Raw genomic sequence first — 22,879 nt, 5'->3', positions numbered from 1 at the left:
ATTTTCATGTCGGGACTTTTTATATCTGACTATACCGTGTGGGTCTTTCAAATTGTTAAAGGACGTATGGCGACCTATCATTGCTTATATCCACGCCAATGAAACTCCGATGATGAGTTGTCTAATAGGCAATCAAGCCACTTATCTCCTTATTCTTATATCGTGTGTGTCAAAATTGTAAACATCTTCATTTATGCATGCCTCAGGCATAGTTGTCAGCTAAGAAAATTCAAAAGCAAAAAAATGTTACAATATTATTTAGTTAACAGGTCTCAGATAACTAGTTATGAAAAGGTTTAAATTAACTGAGTAATTTTAAATTAATGTGTGAATACTGATGCAATTCCTACCGGAAGGGTTGTCAACATTATTTCTTTATAAAATAATACGCAAGAAATATCAAAACTCATAATATAAAATGTCATGATAAATGCTGTCGACAAAATTAAGCAAATGCGTATCAAAAAAAAAAAACTACAGGATTATTAAAATTAACTGGTTTGGCATCAAAAAACATCATCAAAGATACCGTACAAATAATTCTATACGTTAGAACCTCGTCTCTTCAAAACTAATCATCTTGTTAATGGCATTTTTGAATCAAAACGAACAAAAAGCATTTGCCCCACATTCAACATGTTCAATTGATATGTGATAGTCCTGTGGATGTTAATTAGCGCATTTAGAAAACGATTGCTTCTTATAAATTTTATCTACTTTTAACTTGATCTATGTTTTCATAAATTTAGTCAAATTAGAATACAGCGTAATTACCATGCTTACATTTGATATATGCACTTCTTTCGAAAAAAATTAAATCTGCATCGTGATTTTCAAAAAAGGATCCTGAGGTAAGTTATGGACTCCTTGACACTGGGTCCCAACAATCATTAGGTATTGAATAACTACTTTTAGATTATGTATGTCAGTAATATGGAGTTTAAATTGAACGAGACCCGCGTCCGCCTATGAAATTTTCTTACCGAGGTAGAAGGCAGAAAAAGAGATAGTAATATAAGGGGACATTCAAACACATACATGTAGGTCGATAGGACATGACATAGCATTGCAAAAACCAACAAAAGAGTAAGAAAAGATATAAGAGTTTCCAAAACACTACACAGAAAACCAAGGACTAAGCAACATGAACTAAAGCGAAAGTTATTGCATGTGACCTGGTAGTGTACGCAGATCCTGCTGAACTAGTGACACCCGTCGTGTTGGTCATAGTGAAAACAATTCTTTGGTGCTCTGAAAGAAGAAGCAGATACACAGGATGCATCCTGTCATACTATTCGGTCTCATGGGGATACATGTATCATTGCCATTAATTAATACTATTTCTTTATAACTGTTTATATAAGAATAGTGGATATGTAAGACAAAATTGTTTTTTTTTATCACGAACTTTTTGCGACTGTTAAGGTGTTGGTTTTGTTCGGGTATGACGCGTTCATTAACATTTAAATTGATCAATCTCTGCTTAAACTCACAAACAATAATTGGTTAGAATTGCACAAATATGCCGTTTGTCTACCTAAGACAAACCATTCACACATGATCCAGAACAGCAAACAGAGAAAAATCAAATATGAAGTTAAACAATACTGCAAATAGACGTGCAAAAGGCTGTGCCTAGTCGGAATAAAGCTTTCTAAATGTACATGTAACTGTATATTTGAAAATTCATGACCAGGTTTTTACTTTCTTATACCTTCTGATTACACATTTGAAGATATTTATCGCATAATTCTTTTAAAGAATATGAACTTTATTATATATCTATTAAAATCAAACTATATTTAAGGTGGATCTTCGGTATATATTTCCTCACATAGAATTTTCTTGTACTTTTCTAAAAATAAGATTTTACTAGTATGCTTTTTCCAAAAATATGATAAAAAGTATGGGTCACCAAGCTATTTTTCCAGCTACAAGTCGTCTAAAATTGTACAATTTTGCATTGAGTCTTCATTAAAAAACACAGGTTTGTGAATAAAAAGAAATCTATGAGATATAATTTTGAAAAAAAATATTAGAAGATAGGTTTTATAAAATGCTTTCAGAAAATAAAAAGAATAAAGGATGTCACCGAACTTGTTTTCTTGCTACAAGTAAAAAAAAAAAATTTCACTATCATTACAGTATAAATCTTTTACTATTAGAGTTATCTCCCCTTAAATGGCTAAGTTGAAAAATAGATTTGAAAAAGACAAATATTTAGTATGTGTTTAAACATGTTGGATAATGCAATGAATCACTTATGTTTCTTTATACAAATAAATGGTCTTACACATAAATTGCAAATCTGTTTCAAAATTTTCAAAATTAGGCAAAGAACTAGTAAAATTGAGATTGGAAATGGGGAATGTGTCAAAGAGACAACGACCCGACCAAAGAGCAGACAACAGACAACAGCCGATTTTGTACTGCTATTGTACAATTCCAAATGAGGATATACAGTGAATATACCTTAAACATTGAGATCATGTATACATTTGACCATGTTTTACCATTTAGTGCTATTTTGTGCAATTTTTTTTTGGGGGGTTGAGGGGGGATGGGGGTAGAAATCTGCTCGAAAAGTAAGACTTGTTGATTATAATACATGCAAAATGCAAGATTTTCTCTAAATTCGTTTTGTGAATGTATTGTTCATATCTCGTAGCTAATGCCCCTTTAACAAGTTTGCAAAGTATCTTTAATTTGATCATCAAATTCTTGATTTTGTGATAGTTGATTTAAGGTAATATTCATTTCGATAATTTGTATTTGATTGTATATCGTTTTATATTATTAATTAACGATCATAAATCTATCTCAATCTACAACGAGGGTGGTTTTTAATCGACCTTGACTACCCATGAGGGTCTTGCACGGTCGGTAATCTCAATATAGATTTATTTATTAACATTTATTCATTACCTTAAAATGATATGGTGTGTTAGAATTATAAAAGCCATGTTTAAATGTATGCAAACAGTACATCAAAACGGGACGATAATATTTCAAATGTCAATTTGGTATGACAATGAACAATAGCAAAAATAAATAAACTTGTGAGTCCCTTGATTGATTATATATTCATTCTTTTGAAGTGTATATTGTAGGCTGGGTTTTTTAATTTGTTGTTTGGTATGATCATAGTGTTAAATTATAATTGGAAACAAAATTTGAAGCATTATTTCATAGGATAAGTCCATTTAGAAACAAATGACAAAAAACACTAATAAAATGACTAAAAGACAGACGAGATAACCTCCCCCTCCCCCCGCCTCCAAAAAAAAATACATACAACACTAAGGACTAAGGAACACGAACTTAAGAAAAACATGGATAGATTTTAGGTGCTTCGGAAATAGATTCTGCTCTACTAGTTACATCCGTCTTATGGCTTATAAGTTGATATTTATTAGTCATTCTTATTTAGAGAATTTAACATTTTAAGAAAGTTGTCTGACAGTTTTGATTACGAACAGGAATTGATGAACAAAGTAAATTATCTATTCAAACTAGACTATTTCATTTCATCTAATATCCCCCACCAAAAAAAAAGAACGCCGATTAGGATAAATTTAGGATACACGACTCCCACATTATAATTTGTTCAAATGTTTTGGCTCATATACATCCTTGGCTTTCAAATATTCGGCCTTGAGCGTTCCTGGTGAAAGTAAATCCAGAAAAGTGGGGAAAAGGGAGGGGAGTAAGACCGTATACAAAATATAATGAAAACTTTAAATGAAAAAGGCTAAAAGAATATAAACATTTATCTAAAGAAATAGACATTGTGTAATTTCGCTGAAATAGTATACACTAAATATTATTATTTTGATAATTTTTTCAATGTAAAACATTGATTAATCAGAATTAAGAGCACTACATTAAACCGTGTCAAGTCGAATTGCTTTCGTACATTTGAAAACATGCTTTCGATAAAATAAAACAAAATTCTTACCTTCAGTAACAAACAGCTTTGTTTACATTTTTCCAAATTGTGTTTCCATTGACAGGTTGCTAAATTATTTTGATGATTTTTCTAATACAATTGATGTTTGTTCGGTAGAAAAGCTTAAACATCATTTGAATGATCTATATTTAAATGTATATCGTTTTATATCATGAATCAACAAGCTTACATCTATATTAATGTAAATGTATCCGTCGAAGTTTTATCGTAACATCTAATTATATTTGAAATGAGTATAAGCAATACACAGATCAATACGACACGTTAATTTTCTTAATATTAAAAAATCGATATGAAGGTTACCCAGTAGCATTTGAACAATGTCCAATGTAGATAAACTTTGAATTTTTTTATTGAATTAGTATTTCTTATATTGAATTGTATTTTACATGCTGAATTTTTTTTATTCTTTGTTTTTTATTCGCAATGGGTCGAACTGACAACGGTTTTGAAATTCACATCTTTTTCAAGGCATGTTCAATATTCAAAATATTCTAATTAGTTAATTTGTGAAATATTTTTACAGCATTTGCACAGTTTAGCGATACAAGTTCATTACATGTTACCCATTCCGACAGTTTTCTTTTCGAGAAATGTGCATTGATCGAAATTTAAAACAAGATTTTTGACAGGACGGTTTTTGAACAAGCTATCCGCGGGACAAATTCATTTCATTAGCAAACCTAGTGGAAAGCAAATTAGTTGACCAACAGATTTCAATTAACAAGTGACGACATTTCCAATAAAAAAAGGATCCAAAACAAGGATTTGTTATTCAATGGTTAGACTGGATTATTTCTTTTTCAAATTCAGCAGTTCACATTCCTGGCGTTAAAGTGTATATGCAATCTGGTCTTACAAATGTTTGCACACACGCCTTAAATAAATGTGTATTTCGATTATAAACATTTTACCCAAGAAATCTATGAATATTGGTATCCCACTAATTAAAAAGAATTCTCAAATTGCAATGAATGGTAGACGAACTGCGAAATATATAAGCACTTTTACTGTACATAGTTTACCTCAGCTTTTTGACAGTTTCACAAACTGAAAAAATCTGACACAGCCTAAGGTTTTTATTTTGTTTAGTTATACTAGTAATACATTATGGATCAATTATCATTTGGTTTTTTTTTTGCGGGTTGTGAATTTTCCCGTTCATAAAATCTTCTAACGCCCCACTCATTTCGTAAATGAAATTGTATGAAACACCTTTTTATATATTTTTTTTTCATTGCGCAAAACCACTTAATCAAATGTTTAAAAATGGTTGAATCGATACATGATATCACCTTCGTATGTATATCACGTGCATTATCACTGTTGGGCAGTTTATTTAAGATTTTATCGATTGCACTACCTATTGGTTTAATATGCCGATATTGCGATTCTAATCTAATGCTTTTCTTTTGTGGAAATGTACCACAAGTTCATGAATAATAAGCACTTTAGAAGCCGCATTCCCAACTAGATTTCAACTGCCATTAATTGACATTTGTCTTCTTGATTCAGTATTTTTCCCAATTGTGCTATAAGGCGCAATGCAGTTTTTTTTCAGCAACACTTGTTTTCAACAAGAATTCACATTGATATCCACAAATATTCAAGGTCAATGCCCGTAATACAATACCTGTTTCATATAAACCTCACATTGTTCGCTCTCAATGTCCTGTAATATAGCTTGAAAGGCTTAAAGTCCGATACATCTTCTATTTTGAACCAAACCAAAGTGTGGTACAAAAATGTTGGACATACAAGATGGTAATTGAAAAAAACCACAGAAACATCTTTACATCTTTCAAAATTAGTGTGTTTAAAAATCGCTATTCCGTTTGTCATACTTATTTGTACCACACTTCGGTTTGGTTCAAGTTATAAGAATTGTGTTTCTATGAGGTTGAAATGTTTAGAGAAACGCATACATAATACATGTAAAATGAATTTTATGATGGTCTAGCCAATTGACCCTGTCCAAAAACAAAAACAAAAAAACAATTTCGGTCGTTTTCAGATACTTATTTTGTACACTAGTGCCTTTATACGATTTTTCGTTCCTAATGGTTAATTTTCCTGTTTTGGATAGTAGGTAATGTTACATTGTGCCTATCCTACGGTGTTTGTGTATTCTAATCGTTCGCCATGCCAATGTTGGAAGTTACGGTATATATATTATTGTGTGAATGATTTACCTAGTAATTAACCACGACTCATACGAAGAGCTAAGCATGTGCTTGTTTATCAAATGAATTTAAGTACTCTTCTCATGTCATTGTGTGTTTAATGTTCGAATATGTAATTGTTATCAGGTTAATACAATTTCAATATGTTTTGACAAATAGAATGTGACGATTGAACTATACGGTTGGAAGAAATGGGAGCTTTGATCAGTTCCAACATTTTTCGTCATATTAAACTAACAAAGCAATATTTTGAATCCGTTCTTCAAAAGTATATGATAACAATGAAAATGTGACTGTCATCTATTCAGAAATACTGTGTATAAAGTTTTGATTATCTAAAATATAATGACTTTTATAATTTTAACGGTTGATATTTTTTTCCATATTCTACCCTATGATGGAACAGATTATAAAACAAATTAGTTCAATTATTTATGTTCAAGCACATTCATAAATCATGTTTAAGTTGAGCATTTTTTTAATGATAGACCAATACTAGCTGTCTATAAGGTAATTTCGTTACTTCTCAATTAACACTGAATAATTTATTCATGTCTAACTTGAAATTCAGAACCAACAATTCAATACTTATTCACGGGGAAAGATAAACGAGACGATAATAAAATACAGGTAAAGCACAATTACATTACTGACCGATTGCTCTTATCTATATTACTATCTACTTTTACACTATTTTAATTCTTGACCCAATTGAAAAATATGTGAGATAAATGTTACCGTCTACATTTTTTGCATTGTTACGAAAATTGCATTTGATATGGATAACAAACTACATTCTTAGATTTACACACGGTGTCGTCTGAAATAGCAGGTGTGCCCTTATCAACAGACATGACAAAAACCTCAAATATGACACATTAAGATCATCACATTAATGACAATTATGTAAAAATATTCGTACACAGCCGTGTTCAGCTCTTCTATAAGATATTTTGGACTTAAATGACTCTACAGAGCACTTTCTCATTTCTAATTGTGAAACCAAAAAAACTGCGAAACCAGTAAAATTTTAATAACAGATACTTAATTTTCAATTAACTTGAATAAAAAAAAATACTTTTCCAGAAGCGATGATTGTAAATCAACAAATCTTACAGTGTAACCTTTGCGGATTGGTATATGTCAGTGAATGAAGGGTATGCTTAATAAACGTTTATTCGGTCATAGATTAGACATCAGCAACAATGCAAGCGATATTGTTTACCAGCATTTTAATCAGTCTGATCGTTAAAACCTTTCTATGAAAGTTCGCATCATCGAAAACAAAATCCATCATCTTAAATGACCTCTCTATATACAAATGAAGACTATCTGGATTCCAAAATTGGGAACTGCGACACCATATTGTTACAATGACAACATTGATGGTATAGGTACTCTATCTAGTTCTTCCTGTATCTCGGTGAATGTGATGAACATGTTCCACTCTAATTTTCGACGTAGACGCAGTCATGGTCATTATACATCCCCTACCTACAAGTTGTCTCTATTAATGACCTCCTGCTATTGAAACAAAAACCGTTAGAAATTCATCACATTTGTACGAAGGTTTATTCATCACCCTTTCAAACTTCATTCTCTGTTCAACTTATGTTTGGAGATCACCTTTAGAAATCCCTTTTCATAACTAATACATACTAACAGTTATCATCTCGGATATTGCAAGTCACAGACTTTTCAAACCAGTCCGTTTTTGAAAAGATTTCCTATACACATTAACAACCTTTCATTCTTTATTCTCGTATACATAAAATAATGGTTTGTATTTTCAAAATTGTTGATAGAAATAATTATAACTATGCAGATATCATGAAAGAAGGGAAAGTTTTTTTCTAATGTGAAGGCGGATAAAAAAGTTACCCAACACATTGGAAGTTTTTTTTTATATGATGGTTTATAAACATTATTTTTTATGTTGCTTTGTTTCCAAGTTTTTTCAGTCTCCTCAATATAATTCTACGCATTACAAGGATTTTTAATCGTAATTCTCTTTGTTTGCCTTTGATTTAAAATTTTATTTCAGACAAAATGTTCAAACGAAAGTTGTATAGTATCCGGATATATAAGGTGTCGTATAGTTTAGTATTTAATATAGTTATAGTCTCGTCAATTTCGGCAGATTCATTTTTACCGATTATAAAGGATATGTGGGTCGTCCGACATAATAACATCGTCCTGAAAATGAGTGAAATATTTGCCCCAGGACGTTTAGTAACCAACAATCGATAAATCAACCGACATGATATACTGACATTCAGTCAGTGTTCTATTCCCCGATCATACCGTCTCATTCTTTTCAATATAAAGTACAAATATGGTCGGTGTTGGATGATGCAGTCAAATAGGTTTTGTTATAATATACAAACTGTCCTGAAATATACAACTACTGACTGTATTTTGAGATAGATTGGCAATTAATGGGTTATACTGTTTATTGGTATAAAACATAGTTGATTTATTGCATTATTTAGACTGATATATCAAATACCAAATATTTGTGTTTGTTCGAATCAAATTGTCAGCTTAGACATTTTAGGGGAGATAAATCAAAAGTGAAATACTTTATAAAGGAATAATAGAGAAATTTTCAATGTTTACTTTTAGCAAGAACGAGGTCGGTGACACCATTTTTTACTTTTTCCTTTCTTAAAGCATATTCTAAAACCTATCTTCTCATATTTTATTTCAAAATGTTATCTCATAGATTTCTTTTTATTAAAAAAAAGTGTTTTTTTCATGAACAATCTCTGCAAATTTGGACAATTTTCGACGACTTGTAGCTTGAAAAATAGCACAGTGACCCATACTTTTTATTATATTTTTGAAAAAAGCAAGAAAAAATCTACATATTGGCAAAGTATAAGAAAATTCAATCTTAAGTAAAATATACCAATGATCCACCTCAAGTTTGTTTGTGATTATAAAAGTATATCGCTTACTTCCTCATTTGTTGACGTTGCGTGTTTATTTAATTTTCATTTCTTCGGCAATTGTTTTCCCGGAGGGTAAACAGATCTTTCCTCACTTATGACACCAGTCTTGTTGGTTATAACAATTGAAACCTCGGTGTATAATAATAGCCGTATTCAGTGACGTCATAATCAATGAAGAGAAGACCGGATTGTGGTACCAGCAATTTGAACATATCCATGTTTGATTATGACCCAGATGTTTATTAAAGGCCTACCATGATGAAGTCTTTTTCATTTCGAATGCTACAAATACAAACCATATGTTCAATAAATTTCTTGTAGGCGAACACCAACCCTCTATCAAGGAAATAATTAAAGACATAAGTATTTTCATCCTTTACACCGTGTTTACGACAGACAAATACACATTATTTTATCAACATGCCACTACACATCATACAATGTATAATAACGCCGGTCTTATTCAACAAATAAAGGCAATAAACAAACACAAGAATTTTCATTTTTTTTGTAAAGAATAGGTGACCCAGTTGTACAAAGTCTTAAACATTGTGCGACGGAGGTACAACACTATCACTGAACAACAAAATCGGCAAACACATAACAAGATGGCAGATAATCAAAACTGGATGATTCGACAAAGAGATAACACATTTACAATAAAATTGAGAATGGAAATGGGGAATGTTTACAAATATATTGTCTGATTTTATACCAATCTGTTGATTTCAATAACAGTATTAATTAGAAGTCGTCTCTGAAGTCATATCTGAAAATATATTTGCAGTTATCTCCCATTTTACACAGTTAAATTATGTCTTTGAAAAAACATAAGAAAAATGTGTTTACGGAGCAATGTATGTTTGCTTTGATTTTATAAATACCTATAACTTTGTATTATCGTCATTCAATAAAGTTACAGGGACATCTGCTCCACTACTAATCCGTGTTTAATTATTCGAAGTCAACTATTTAAAAAGGTAATTGAAATACAGATGAACAACAATTGAAAACTCGAAAACTTCAATGTAGATTTTTTTTAAATCAAATACATAGCAGGAAGTTAAACAATGAAACTCATATTCGATTTAATATTAGATTGATTCTGGATGTTGCGCTGACTTTAATTACATCAATATATAATTTAAAATACGTTTGAAATATCGCCATATTTTCAATCAGACTCATTATCACACAGAAAAAGCGTGCAATAGAAATTCCATCGTTGACTGGCGTTTGAAATTAGGTTATTACATGTATGTGGGCACTACTAGAAGTAGTAATATTAAGATTTTTTTTTCTAAATAACCTGACTCTGTGGTCAATTTATCCAGTTATAATTGGACTCAAATGTATGCATGGAAATACACCATACAGTGATAGATTACAGACAATATTCTTTCAAAAATTGGAAAAATACATTTAAATAACAGAACTCGATCGATCTAGATCTTTGATAAAAAATACAGATTTTAAGAGTGTAATTTATTTGTAAGATTTTTCATCTAAATGACGAACTTTATGTGGTTTATCTTATTATTAATACTATTTTTTTTTTAATACAGATAATGTCTTGTATGATTTTATATTTGTCAATCTTGCCATATAAAGGGATCTAACTCAAATAACCTTACTGTTATAAAGAAATATGTAGGGTATTAACCTATTTTGTCTGCTGTATGGAAACGTATTTTTATTGTCTGAAAGCATATAATAAGAATTATTTTTTTCTTATTATTTAATCTTAAAGTCATATTGTTAAGTTGTCTTTCTATCAAACTTAATTGGTTTTTCCATGTATAATCGATAAAAAAAATCTGATAATTTTGCAAAGCCTGTAACTTGTACATTGCCGGCTCATCTGCATGTTCTACAAAGGCATTGTTCATCAGATTGACAGAAATTCTATTCGCTGTGAAAGAGGGTCTTCCGAAATACTGAAACTGTTTACTCGCGTAGTGGTATTAACCATATGTAGATTCTAAAAAACTCTAAAAAACTCTTGATAATTTTAAATCTGGATCGTTCTCTGAAATTAATTTTATCAAAACGTTTGATTTTTCAACCTGTATACCACCATTCCCCATGTGAAATTGATAAATCGTCTAAAAAAAATAATCCACACTGCTTTTCAATAAAAAAAATTGCAGCATACGGTATAAATTTATTGCTTTGGGATACCATACGGCATATTTTGTTAAGAGTGAACAAAAAGGTAAAACATGCTACACAGAGGAACAAGTGATCAGTATGCTGGAGTTTCACATTGACAACATATTTGTTGAATTTGGAGGTAGACTTTTTCAACAAGTTGTCGGCATTCCTCATTTTTAAACTTATACCTCGAATTTGAAATAAGCAGTCATCTCAATACCAGAATATATGACAAGCAAGACGATTTTAATTTTGAAATTATAAATTTTCCCAACCTTAGCAGCAATATACAAACTTCACCTGCATATGGGATATACATTTCCCAACTCATTCGGTATGCAAGAGCTTGCAGCTGCTACTAAGACTTTATAAAATGTCACCAGAGTCTGCGTTATGTCAAAGAACCTCTCATCCTTTTTCTAAAAAAGTTCATTGGAAGATACCAAGACCTTGTTGATGAATATTCCGTATACATGATGGTCTTGAAGTATAGATTGTTGGTACTGACATTGTTTATCATCTTAATTACGTGTATAAGTTTCCTTGGTTTGCCCTTGTATATTTTTAACCTACACTTTTTAGTCCATTTTTGATTATATACATATGACGTGGCTCGGTACTTATACATCCCGTCATTGTGTAATTGTCCTATTTTGAATTCTTGTCTTTCATTTTTGCTTAATATGTACTTTAAGCCATTTTGTGTTTCTTTGTTTGAACTGTTATTTGTTTTTATAGTGATTAGGATTATATTACAATTTTGACTGTTGTACCCCAATTTTTGACGTTTTTCCTATTATATCTGTTTGTTTTGCTCACACATTGTTGTCAATATAATTGAGTTCAATGCGACTGTCATACAAGTGAGAGGTTTAGCTAGCTATAAAACCAGGTCTAATTCACCATTTTCTACATAAGGAAATGCCTGTACCAAGTCAGGAATATGACAGTTGTTTTCCATTCGGTAGATGTTTTTAAGCTTTTGATCTTGCCATTTTATAAAGGACTTTCCGTTTTGAATTTCCCTTGCAGTTCGGATTTCTTTTATTCTACTTTTTTACAAAAGCTATGTGTTGAATACTTGTGATATTTTATGTTAAAAACATTACATGAACTACATTTTGACACATTTGGCAAATGATTAAAAAATAATCTATCGACTTAGATCCCTATTCTGCGGGATGTCAACACAAATGGGAAATAGATAAATACAAATGTATCTGCGACCGTTTGTTATATGTTATCACAGTACTTTGTTGTAATTGTACTGTTACAACAGTTCATGAAATTGTTTATTTGGTACGATTTGGCAATAAACATGATGCATGCGCTATTTCAGCAGTAATTCAACCTCAATTTAACTTTTTTACAACAACTCGCTTCATGTAATAGGTTATTTGCAAAAGGTCAGCGTTAGGTTTTGAAGTTATAATGATGTAATGTTGTTGATACATAATTAAAAAGACAATTCATTATTTTATGAATTTAAAACCTTAGTAATACATTTTTAAGTCATGTTCAGTCTTTCAGTTCATTTTAAGACCTTTTCGCTGCTGTAAATTTGGTTCTGTTCATACAAACTGCTTGTAGTCTATTTCGGTAGGAATGATGAGTTTCAATATTCTATTTGGTACCTTTAGCTTCTTTTTTGTTTGTTTGTTATGCTTTATTCGCCTTTTTCATTTAATGCAATTTACCTGTACAAAACAACAACGGAATTTGGATTTGCATGAAAAGTAATGCATGTATTACAAGAAACGCAAACGGTGTCAATACTTTTTAAGTTTCCTGCAGTTTGTTTATTTTGATTTATTTACTACAATTGATTTAATTTAGCAGATACTCAACTAAGCTGGTTCACAACTTCAGAAAGTTAGATGTAAAAGGACCATTATCTTGTTTCGACTAGTATGTTTTGTAATAAAAGTTGATAAAATCAGTTTATTACCAGTTTATTTAATTCCAATATGTGAAACAGACAATAAGAGTAAACAATTGAATTCAGCACTGCTAGTAATTCTATGTTTTCTTTAACAAACGTGACTTATATCCAACATGTCACATTAACTCAATGATGAATCTACAAAATTTTAATCAACTTTTTTTTCAAATTGAGTGATAGATAGTATTAAGAAATACAATCAATTCACTTATATGCACTTAATATTTCAATATCATATGAAGAAAATGTAACCCGGTTGGCAAATTATACACAACCTTAGCAAGGACAAGCATCGTTCTTGAATACAACTAGATTGGTTTGTTTAAAATGTTAAAAAGTACGATACTTTGTAGTTTTCAAAGGCATTGCTCTGTTGACCAACCTATTTTTTACTTTTTTCAAAACGTAAAGAAAATACATACAGATGAATAAGAGCATTTTATCTTTGGTTTAGATAAATTGATTAGATCCTCTCTATAAGTAATTTATTCCTTTGATAAGATTTACTGATTCATTCCTCAAAGTCGGATATTAAATAAGTAGAGAGAGCAGAACACTCCAAAATTTGACAGCACAAGGTTTAGTCTTTGACATGCCAGAGGTTGTTGAAGTAAAGATCAAATCAAGTGGTATTCTAACTTTTTTGATGTCTTTCCATTGTGTTGTATGCAATGTATACGGCTATTGTTTTGTATAGTTTTTTCAGTTAATTATCAAAGAGAGAACATTTTTTTACGCTGGAAATAACAGATAACTGGTATTTATATGATCGCTGGTTGATTTGGCTGTATAGTTTTCTCTTAGTAGTTCAAACTTAGTCCCGTATATCTTATGGTATCATTGTTTATGCAAATTACTTGAAAGATTTGAAAGTAAGGCAGCTTTGTAAAAAAGTATAATTGTCATTTTCAAATGCAATGTAGTAGAATCCAAGATGATACGGTATCGAGGCTGATTTCTTGAAATAAAAGAAGGCATACACGAAGTCAAAATATGAAAATATGAAACAATTTTAAAGATTAAACGCAGCTTTTTGCTACATTGAAGGGTATGATCTCGGATTGTTATCAAGTTATAAAAAGATCACAATTTTATATATATTTAGATTCATCTTCAAATGGTAAAATATCCGTTAACAGCATCAGATAATTTATTATTCAAAGTTCTAGTATCTATGTTTAACTTTTTCTACAGATATACCAATTGAATACCTCATTTGTTCAACAAAACAACATGCAAATAATACATGAATAACAAGTAATATTTTTTATTTGTTGATTATGATATAATTTTCGCTCGTTCCATCTCATGGTACCTTCCAAGTCAAAACCCCATTTCTGTGCATGCACAATCATCTCTTGTCAGATCGATGTATGTGACATAAGGGCAGCAAACACACATGCGAACAAGAGATGAAGTTATGGAAACATTATCGCAATCTGGGAACACCATTTGTCCATTAATTCGTGCAGCTCTATAAAATAAACAAATAACTTTTGAATGTAAAATTAAACAAAAATGCATTAAAAGCATCTCAATGTGCTTTTTTAGACATCAACACGATCAAAACTGTGAACACAAACATATCATTTTACCTCACTCCGTCATACCCTTGCTTCTCCAATAAACGTGGAGACTTAAGCACTTGTCTGAAAAAAACTTACAGAAGAAATTACGGAAAAAAACATTACTTACATATAAATTCAGATGATGGATGCATCATTGTATTGCATTAACATTAGTATCTTTTATCAGCTATCCGCTTAAAACTTGAATATGAAAGATCATACTCCTTTATTTGATCAACAGACCACTTCAACAAAAAAGAGAAAAAAAAAACCAAACAAATTCAGGCATTTCAAATATCGTTTAAATGACACGGTTTTAAATCGTGTTTTAACCAAACACCTTAAACATATATATTTTCTAAGATATGAAAGATAACAGACTTGAGAATGGGACGTGAAATTGAAAAAAAAAGCATATCTTATATATGACATGTTTAACATTATTTTAAACTAAAAAGAAAAATATCATTATTTGGCATACTCAAAGCGAAAGAAACATAAGGTAAATTTAATAAATTGTAGACAAGAAGATTATTAAAATATTCAAGATATCATTTAGTTTCATATAAAAATACCAATAAAAGCATAACTATGACTCTATGTTATTTGACACCTCTTATACAATTACGTGATCACAGTCGGTCGTAGAAAAAGGACAAGGGCAAATTTTCAAATTGCGATGGACTTTTTTCCTCTGTTTGCCCTTTTTTCTCAATGAATAGTATCAAACAGCATATATATAACTACAAAAATCGCAAAATTGGAAAAAAAAACAGCAAACAGCAATGTTCTTTTTATGTTTGTGTAAAATGTATCTTACCCGTTGCATATTTTAATTCGATTGGAAGATGTTCCTGAAATTACACCATACTTCACTGTTGGGTACTGTCCATAGCAATCAACTTCAAGTCTTGTAAAACTTCGTTTTACACGCCTTCCTGGAAAAAAATGTTTGACTTAATCTGCTGTTAAAAATGGATAAGTTGCATCATATTGCTCAACAGAGAAAAACACAACCGTTTTGTTATAAGTTGATAGCAATTGAAGTCAGTCTCAAAACATTTGCAAAGATGAGAAAGCCTGTACCTTTTAACTGCATATTTTTTTCAATGAAATTTGCATTTAACCAACTGAAGTATGTGAAAGCATGTCAACGTCTAAATATTACAATTCTTAGTAGTCGCGTAACGTTGTTGCTCCTCTTTATTGTCTAGTTTTAAAACTGGATGTTTGTTGTGGGATCATTAGTAATCCTTGGTTACCGTATAGCTTTTTATATATGGGTAAATGTGTTTTACTTTAAGTTTGCATGTTCAAAAGTTTGACCATGACATTTAATATTACCTTGTTTACCACCCATTTTAAGAATGAATATTATAGTTTAAGTTTGCACAAGACCATGCTGCTTCAAAACTGTTATGACGTCTTGAAAGTAAACCCATTTGTGTTGTACCTATTGGTATTTCAATCTGGAAAAAACGGTTTGTTAATTAGTCAGAACTTTGAGTTGTAGAGGATTTTGATTCCCCCAAACCTTCTCTTTGTGCTTGATATTTCTTATGTTGCTGCTTGCCAGTGTGATCAAATACTTTTCAACTCAATTTCACTGTTTGTTGATATGTTCCAGGTTTAGGGTAATGTTAAGCGCTCACACATTCCCTTTATGTCTTTCAAAGCAAGGAGTATTTGTCATTGGCTACTATTTTCTCTTCTGCATTGCTTTACATTTGTTCAAGTATTACTATTTTGTCATGTCGGTTCCATTTATGCAATACTATGTGGTATTGTTTTTGCTTACTGTAGAAGGTCGCACGATGCCCTATTGTTTTATTTTTGATTATGTTTTGCGTTGATGAATTCAAATTACTAAACCGTTTACAAATGACGACTCATGATGAACAAACCATTTGTTAAATAGTGATGTTTTCAAAGCGTTATTTGGATTAATCTGCGTCATGAACGTTCAAACCCAAATAATGTGAAAGCAAAGGATGCATAAATATTTGAATACTTGAAGAATTCAAGTTTTAGTTATTTGTTTTGTTTAGTTGCTATTGAGAAAATGTGACGAAAGTTTAACAAGAGGTTAATATGTGAAAAAAAAATTATATAGGAAAACTTGAAGTTGATGAACAATAAGTAAATGATTATTTAGTCAAATAAACCGAACATACAAAATAAATGAATATTTTCCAAATTTGTTTGGCAGAATGATTAGCATTATTGTAGAAAGATGGTGCGAAATATTTGCTATTTACCTCTGAAAACACAAGAGGAAACGTAAAATCCCTGAAAAATATGTACCTGCTAGTGCCTCATCGGTTAATTCAATGATTAACATATATTTTATTGAAAAAAAAAAAAAAATCAAATTTTCCATTATGATTCATAGATTATGTATGATCAAAATGCACTGCCTGAATGTCATTTTAAAGTCAAAAAGACGTACCTGCTTTAAACCGGGTGATATTAAATATCTTAGCGTCATTGAGTATTTTCTTTTCCTTATACAGAGGGAATCCAAAGCCGTGGTAAAACTCTCTCAAATCTTCTTCAAGTATATATTGGTCAACCATTTCATTTTTATCCATATGAAACAACTCTCTCCCAATTGTAGTGTGCGCTTCCGGTTTACTGTAACCTTTATTGAACTAAAAATTGATATTTGAATATACTTGTCACATGTTCTTAATGTTTATTTACCAAACATGCTCGTTTTACAATATGAAGTTCGAAGTATAAGCTACTTAATAAATCTCATGCTATCTACAGGAACGTCAGATATACTTAAATGTGTACCCTGAGTTAATTTTTTTTTCAATGTTTCGCCTTCAATCTATAAATACTTTTATTAAACTTTCAGTAATAACGAATATATCAATTAGTACCATTTTTAGAGTGTAGGGTCAAATGAACTAAATTGATGTTCAGGACATTAAACTAATCAGTTTTCACCAAGAAATAATTTACGTTTCTAACATGTTCAAAATTATTCAACATATTTATCGATAATTTGTAAAATCATTCAACGTTTTATTGATATATATATAGAAGAATACAATATGATTTTTTTGACAGAAAAATCCGTGCGAATGTTCAATATATCTAAATTCCTTACTGGTTTTCGTTGCATTTACCACAAAATCACCGCACTGTGTTATACATAATACGTTAACTATTAGACAACAAGTATATTAAGCGCAACTCATGCATTGAGCCATAACATTGTTTATAGCATGTTTGATATGAAGTTAGCTGACTAGAATACGCTGGAACTGTTTACATATTCCTGATAGGATTCATAGGAAAGAAAACAGATGCAAGAATTAAACAAAACCTTTCCCTTTCAATGAACTTGCCAATATGTCCTATGCATATGTGATCATTGCTCCTATTGACGAATATCAATAATTTTGATTGAATCTGTCATTATAACTACCTGATGGAAAGTAAACAGTTGGTTACGAGTTATTACAAAATAAATCTTTTGCTATGGAAGTGTCTGCACTGAAAAATATTAATTACCCCTCTGCTTCTCACTGTTTTCTTGACTACTACCATCTATCGGATCTATTCATTGAATAACTTCAATTGGTCAGGTATATTTATATTCAGCCTTTCGATAAAAATACTTGGTCGATCTGAACTTTTCGTACAATAGCGGATTATTGCAAAAGTATATTCAAATTGATAAGAATAGAATAAACATGATTACATGCTCACATTTTCATATTTCTTACCAAGCTTTGAATAAATGTTTCCATAATCAGGCTAGCACCTGCATTATTTTCTGTTTTGATCTCCCGAAACCTACATTGATGTAATGATGGAATGCATGTGATCTGCTGTCCCTGTAACACAAACGTGAAATTCATGTAGAAATAATATATTTTCTTCATTTTTCCGTGTTCTGTCATTTTCTTTTAACAAAACTAATATGAAAAGAATCCAAATATATGCACTAGTTGTGCGATGGACTGAAACCAAATAATGTTCTTAGAGGCGTCAGGCGACAGATTTATTTAAACACAGACGATAACGGTTAAATGTATACAGTGGATTGTACTCGTCTGCAAGTACATACATCCTTTTATAAAGGACTTTGGTGATACAGGCAACAATTTTGATAGCTACTCTTCCTACATGAGCATATCATTTACTTTTAACTAAGCTGTAGGGAGTACAATTCAACCGAATGATATTCCCGAAAAAAGCTTATTCTAACTCTGCCAACATATAGAATTCAAATTGTGAAATAAAAATTATCAAAGAAAATGTGTTACAGAAAGTATTATAATATGTAACCGTCTTCTTGTTTGTTGAATAAAATGAAATTTGGGGTATCAGTCAATGACACAACAACACACAATTGTTTAGATTTAGTAATTATTTTCATATCGATTGTGATTGCCTTGGATTTTCACCTTGATTCATCTCGATAGTGATTGCCCATGGATTTTCACCTTGATTCATCTCTATAGTGATTGTCCATGGATTTTCACCTTGATACATCTCGATAGTGATTGCTTATGGATTTTCACCTTGATACATCTCGATAGTGATTGCCCATGGATTTTCACTTGATTCATCTCGATAGTGATTGCCCATAGATTTTCACCTTAATTCATCTCGATAGTGATTGCCTATGGATTTTCACCTTGATTCATCTCGTTGTATAAAAGCTAAACACCAGAGTTGTAACTGTGTGTAAAACTTGAAATTATTTGAAATACCAAACATTTTTACTCGATGAATATATAACCATACATGTATTTGGTAAATCCTTTTGGAATGTTAGCCCTTAAAGCTCTTCAACGTCTTACTTTTTTTGGCTTTATACAATTTTTTGTTCAAACGTTATTGGTGAGTCTTTTGTAGATGGAAAACAATCTTGAAGTACCCAATTATTAGCCTGGTATCTCTGTTGTTTTTTTATCATACAAGACAATTCTTTAAAAAAAAGTAATATAGTGACACAATAAACAGTTTTCTATTTAGTCTTTTGTAAAACGACATAATTTCAAGATGAATGTCAGGGTATTCCCCGTCTAGAATATTTGTAAACAACTTTTGTATCAATTGGTTTGGTGTGTTATTAAAGTTTTGAGTAAAAATATCTCTGTCAAAAACTTTGATGTTACAAACCTTTTGAAAATCTTGCATCGAATACGATTCCATAACTTCATTGTGTGCAAGAATATGAATCTTTAACACATTCATTTCTCGATTCGTTTCCAACTCTTTCTCATAAATGACATTTCCGTCTTTTATTTGATAACCCAATTTCTGAAACGAATATCAGTTTTCCAAAATAAGAATTAATTACATTGTATCCATTTAGCTTGTTTATGAACACAATCAAATAAAAGTATAAGGCTGCCATTTTATAATTCTAATCGCGGACTTCCGCTTCACTGATTGTTTGTACAGCAGAAACATGTATACCCGACTTCCCATGCATATAACTTTAAGGAAATTGGGGTAAATGTTTACTCAATAAGACAAGACAGCTATTCAAATAACAAATAACTTAGAAAATATTTAAAGTGAGAAAATTAGTCACCATCAATGTATTTGGTGTCAGAAAAAAAAGGTATATTATACATGACAATTTACATTAACGCACGTGTGTTATAAAGAAAACCAGATAGAATGACCAATACATTCGATTACATAAGTCAAAATAATATATTGTATATAAATTTAAGATAGTCATATATCTTTTTTCTTTCATGTGATTTTCTAACTTTATTGGACGCACTTTACGCAACGCTTTAAACAAATTGGCTAGTGACCATTTCTTCGACAAAGAATGTACATACCATTTCATAAGCTGTGACAACTAACAAGCAGAGAATATTGGTAAGAATCATAATTATCCATCTCATTTTAACGTTGGAGTTGATATCTATAACATATATAATAGCAATGCTTTAATTTTAATTTTGATGAATGAGATCGATCGCAAAAATAATATAAATATAGGTGTTTGAATGCATAAAAATATTTCATGTCAGTATGTCAAATTTGGTCCTTGATATCTTACTCATCATACAAAAAAAAGTCGTAAGGAATTCGGTGGAACCCTGTGTCTCTCCTGCGATTGCTGTTGTCAGTGTAAAAGTGTAATGTTGACTTAAAAAGGGAGTCCATTTATCTGTAAAATATATAATTTTAAAGGAAAAAATCAAACTTCCTTTCCTTGGATGCTATTTCTTGGTAAAATACGGAAAAATAAGAATATATACTTTCATTTTCAAACGTTTGCTCTGGATACTGTATGTTGGTCATGAACAAGTTTTTCATTAACTGTAAAAACACTAAGTCCATTTATCAGTAAAATACGGAAAAATTTGAATAAATATTTCCAAAATTTCGCTATAGATACTGTCTTGTGGTCATAAAAAAGGTTCTGTCCAAATTGAACGCCGACGACGGAATCTAGGATTGGTATGTCTTGCTTTCGCCAAATAAATTTATCAGGCTTGACAAAAATTTGTTAAAGACTTCGCTGTATTATGATTAAACATGTCTTAACTATCATAACTGGCACATGCCTTTTTGTTTCTAAAGCAATCTTAATATTGAAATATATCAGTCAACCATGTATTACTTGCCTTCTGAATCTTTCAGAAGTATCATAAAAATATGGATTTACAATATGTATACAGCGATAAACTACTATTGCTTGTAAATAATTATAAATAAACTGAACATTTTTTTATGTCAAATCACTTACCTTAGGAAATGTGATGACCTCTTTACAATACAAACTCTCGTTGGAAATCTTTATTTATACTTAGGTGTAAGTGTGGGTGACAAATATGAATAAACCAATTTAAACGTTACAAGTACTCAACTGGATGATGCCTCAAGGACATATTGATACATACAATATCTTTTTTTTTTTTTAAATACGACCAAACTGCATCATAAAGCTGTACATTTTTCACCTTTAATGAAAAAACAATAGTGTGGAAATATAAAGCTAAACACGAGTCTTGAAATAAAAAGCTAAAAATAAAGTATAAAGCTTAACACGAGTCTTAAATTGTAACACCTGTCTTTTGTATCCACAATTAACATTCAACTATTACCGCTGTAATAATCCTTGTCTTATTACAACTATGGTTTGCAAAAATGATATAACTCATCCGATAGGCCAGTTTCTTTTGTTTAAAACAGTAGAAAATGAAAAAAATTGTCACATTACAATTAACTTTCAAACACCATATTTGTTCAAAGGACTTTCTGATAATAATATTTGGTTTTGCAATAGAAATAGTTCGTACATTCAACCAAAAAGGAAAAAGATTTGAAACCAGATTAATCCTAATGTGTTTCAAACTATCCCTCATTTGCAAAATCCAGTTTGAATATTCCCTGATCATGGGATGAATATACACACTTTAACATGTTTAACCTTTCCAATGTTTCTATTGAAGTCACTATTATAGAGTAAACATATCAATCAACAAATGACCCCCATATTGAGTACACCATATCACTTACAGAGAAAAGTCGTCTGATTTTGAGAATTACGAACAGAGATTCGACGCAATAGAAATTTCAGTCATCGAAAAGTGAAATTGAATTGCCATTCATTCATAAATTAAAAGCAAGGCTGACAAAAATACTAGTCTTTACCTCAAACTTAACAAACAATCCGTCTCTTTATCCGTAAAATATTCAGGAGATATTGCTATAAGTTTACTTGTAGGGTAATTTTTTCTTCTTAAATCAATGTTTATTTTTAAATTGAGTTTATTCTTTTTATTTTTGTGTATGTCTACCATTATTATGACAAACCCCTTTTCTTTTATCATCGAAATACGCTGGTGTGGTTTAAAGATTTCTTGTGATTTCGGAATGTTTGTTTCACCTTATTATTGTTAATTGCTAGCTTTTTAAATGTTCTACGTAACGGTCTTAATAAAATTTTTTTGTATGTTTGAGGTTTACAGTCTGAGTAATGTCATGCAATAAAAGAATCCTCTGTACATACCGCCTTATCTAAAACAAATGGTATTCAAGTTTTGAACTTCAAAAGTTTTGAAATTTACAGACAGTTCTTCAATATCCGCATCTGGGTAAGGGTAAATTTCAAA

General features: G+C 30.7%; 2 protein-coding genes across 2 annotated transcripts in view; both read right to left on the bottom strand.

Annotated features, from left to right (window-relative positions):
- LOC127732854 (serine/threonine-protein phosphatase 6 regulatory ankyrin repeat subunit C-like) overlaps positions 1 to 4,151 on the bottom strand; it is a 30,165-nt gene extending 26,014 nt beyond the window's left edge. The window contains exon 1 of the mRNA XM_052242038.1: positions 3,959 to 4,151. The gene's annotated coding sequence lies outside the window, so the exon portion shown is untranslated. The remainder of the gene's footprint in view (positions 1 to 3,958) is intronic.
- A 9,045-nt stretch (positions 4,152 to 13,196) lies between these two features.
- LOC127732853 (uncharacterized) lies at positions 13,197 to 21,563 on the bottom strand. Its single transcript, XM_052242037.1, has 7 exons — positions 21,511 to 21,563; positions 20,594 to 20,679; positions 19,917 to 20,057; positions 18,512 to 18,622; positions 17,221 to 17,422; positions 15,592 to 15,709; positions 13,197 to 14,677 (listed from the first exon to the last, which is right to left on the bottom strand). Exons 2-7 carry the CDS (start codon positions 20,657 to 20,659, stop codon positions 14,527 to 14,529), a joined length of 789 nt encoding a protein of 262 aa, XP_052097997.1. The 5' UTR covers positions 20,660 to 20,679; positions 21,511 to 21,563; the 3' UTR covers positions 13,197 to 14,526.
- Between the last annotated feature and the right edge of the window lie 1,316 nt (positions 21,564 to 22,879).

Source organism: Mytilus californianus, unplaced genomic scaffold, assembly GCF_021869535.1.
Source record: "Mytilus californianus isolate M0D057914Y unplaced genomic scaffold, xbMytCali1.0.p SCAF_29, whole genome shotgun sequence".
Classification (NCBI taxonomy): domain Eukaryota; kingdom Metazoa; phylum Mollusca; class Bivalvia; order Mytilida; family Mytilidae; genus Mytilus; species Mytilus californianus.
Note: the sequence above shows the minus strand (reverse complement) of the source record. Positions and strands in the feature narration are given on the sequence as shown.

Coding starts and splice junctions, on each gene's coding strand:
- LOC127732853 (XM_052242037.1), bottom strand. CDS start 20,659: ATGAGATGGATAATTATGATTCTTACCAATATTCTCTGCTTGTTAGTT. Junction 17,423..18,511: donor AAACATTTATTCAAAGCTTG/GTAAGAAATATG, acceptor ATCAATTTTTAG/TTCAATAAAGGTTACAGTAA. Junction 15,710..17,220: donor TATCACCCGGTTTAAAGCAG/GTACGTCTTTTT, acceptor ATTTTTTTCCAG/GAAGGCGTGTAAAACGAAGT.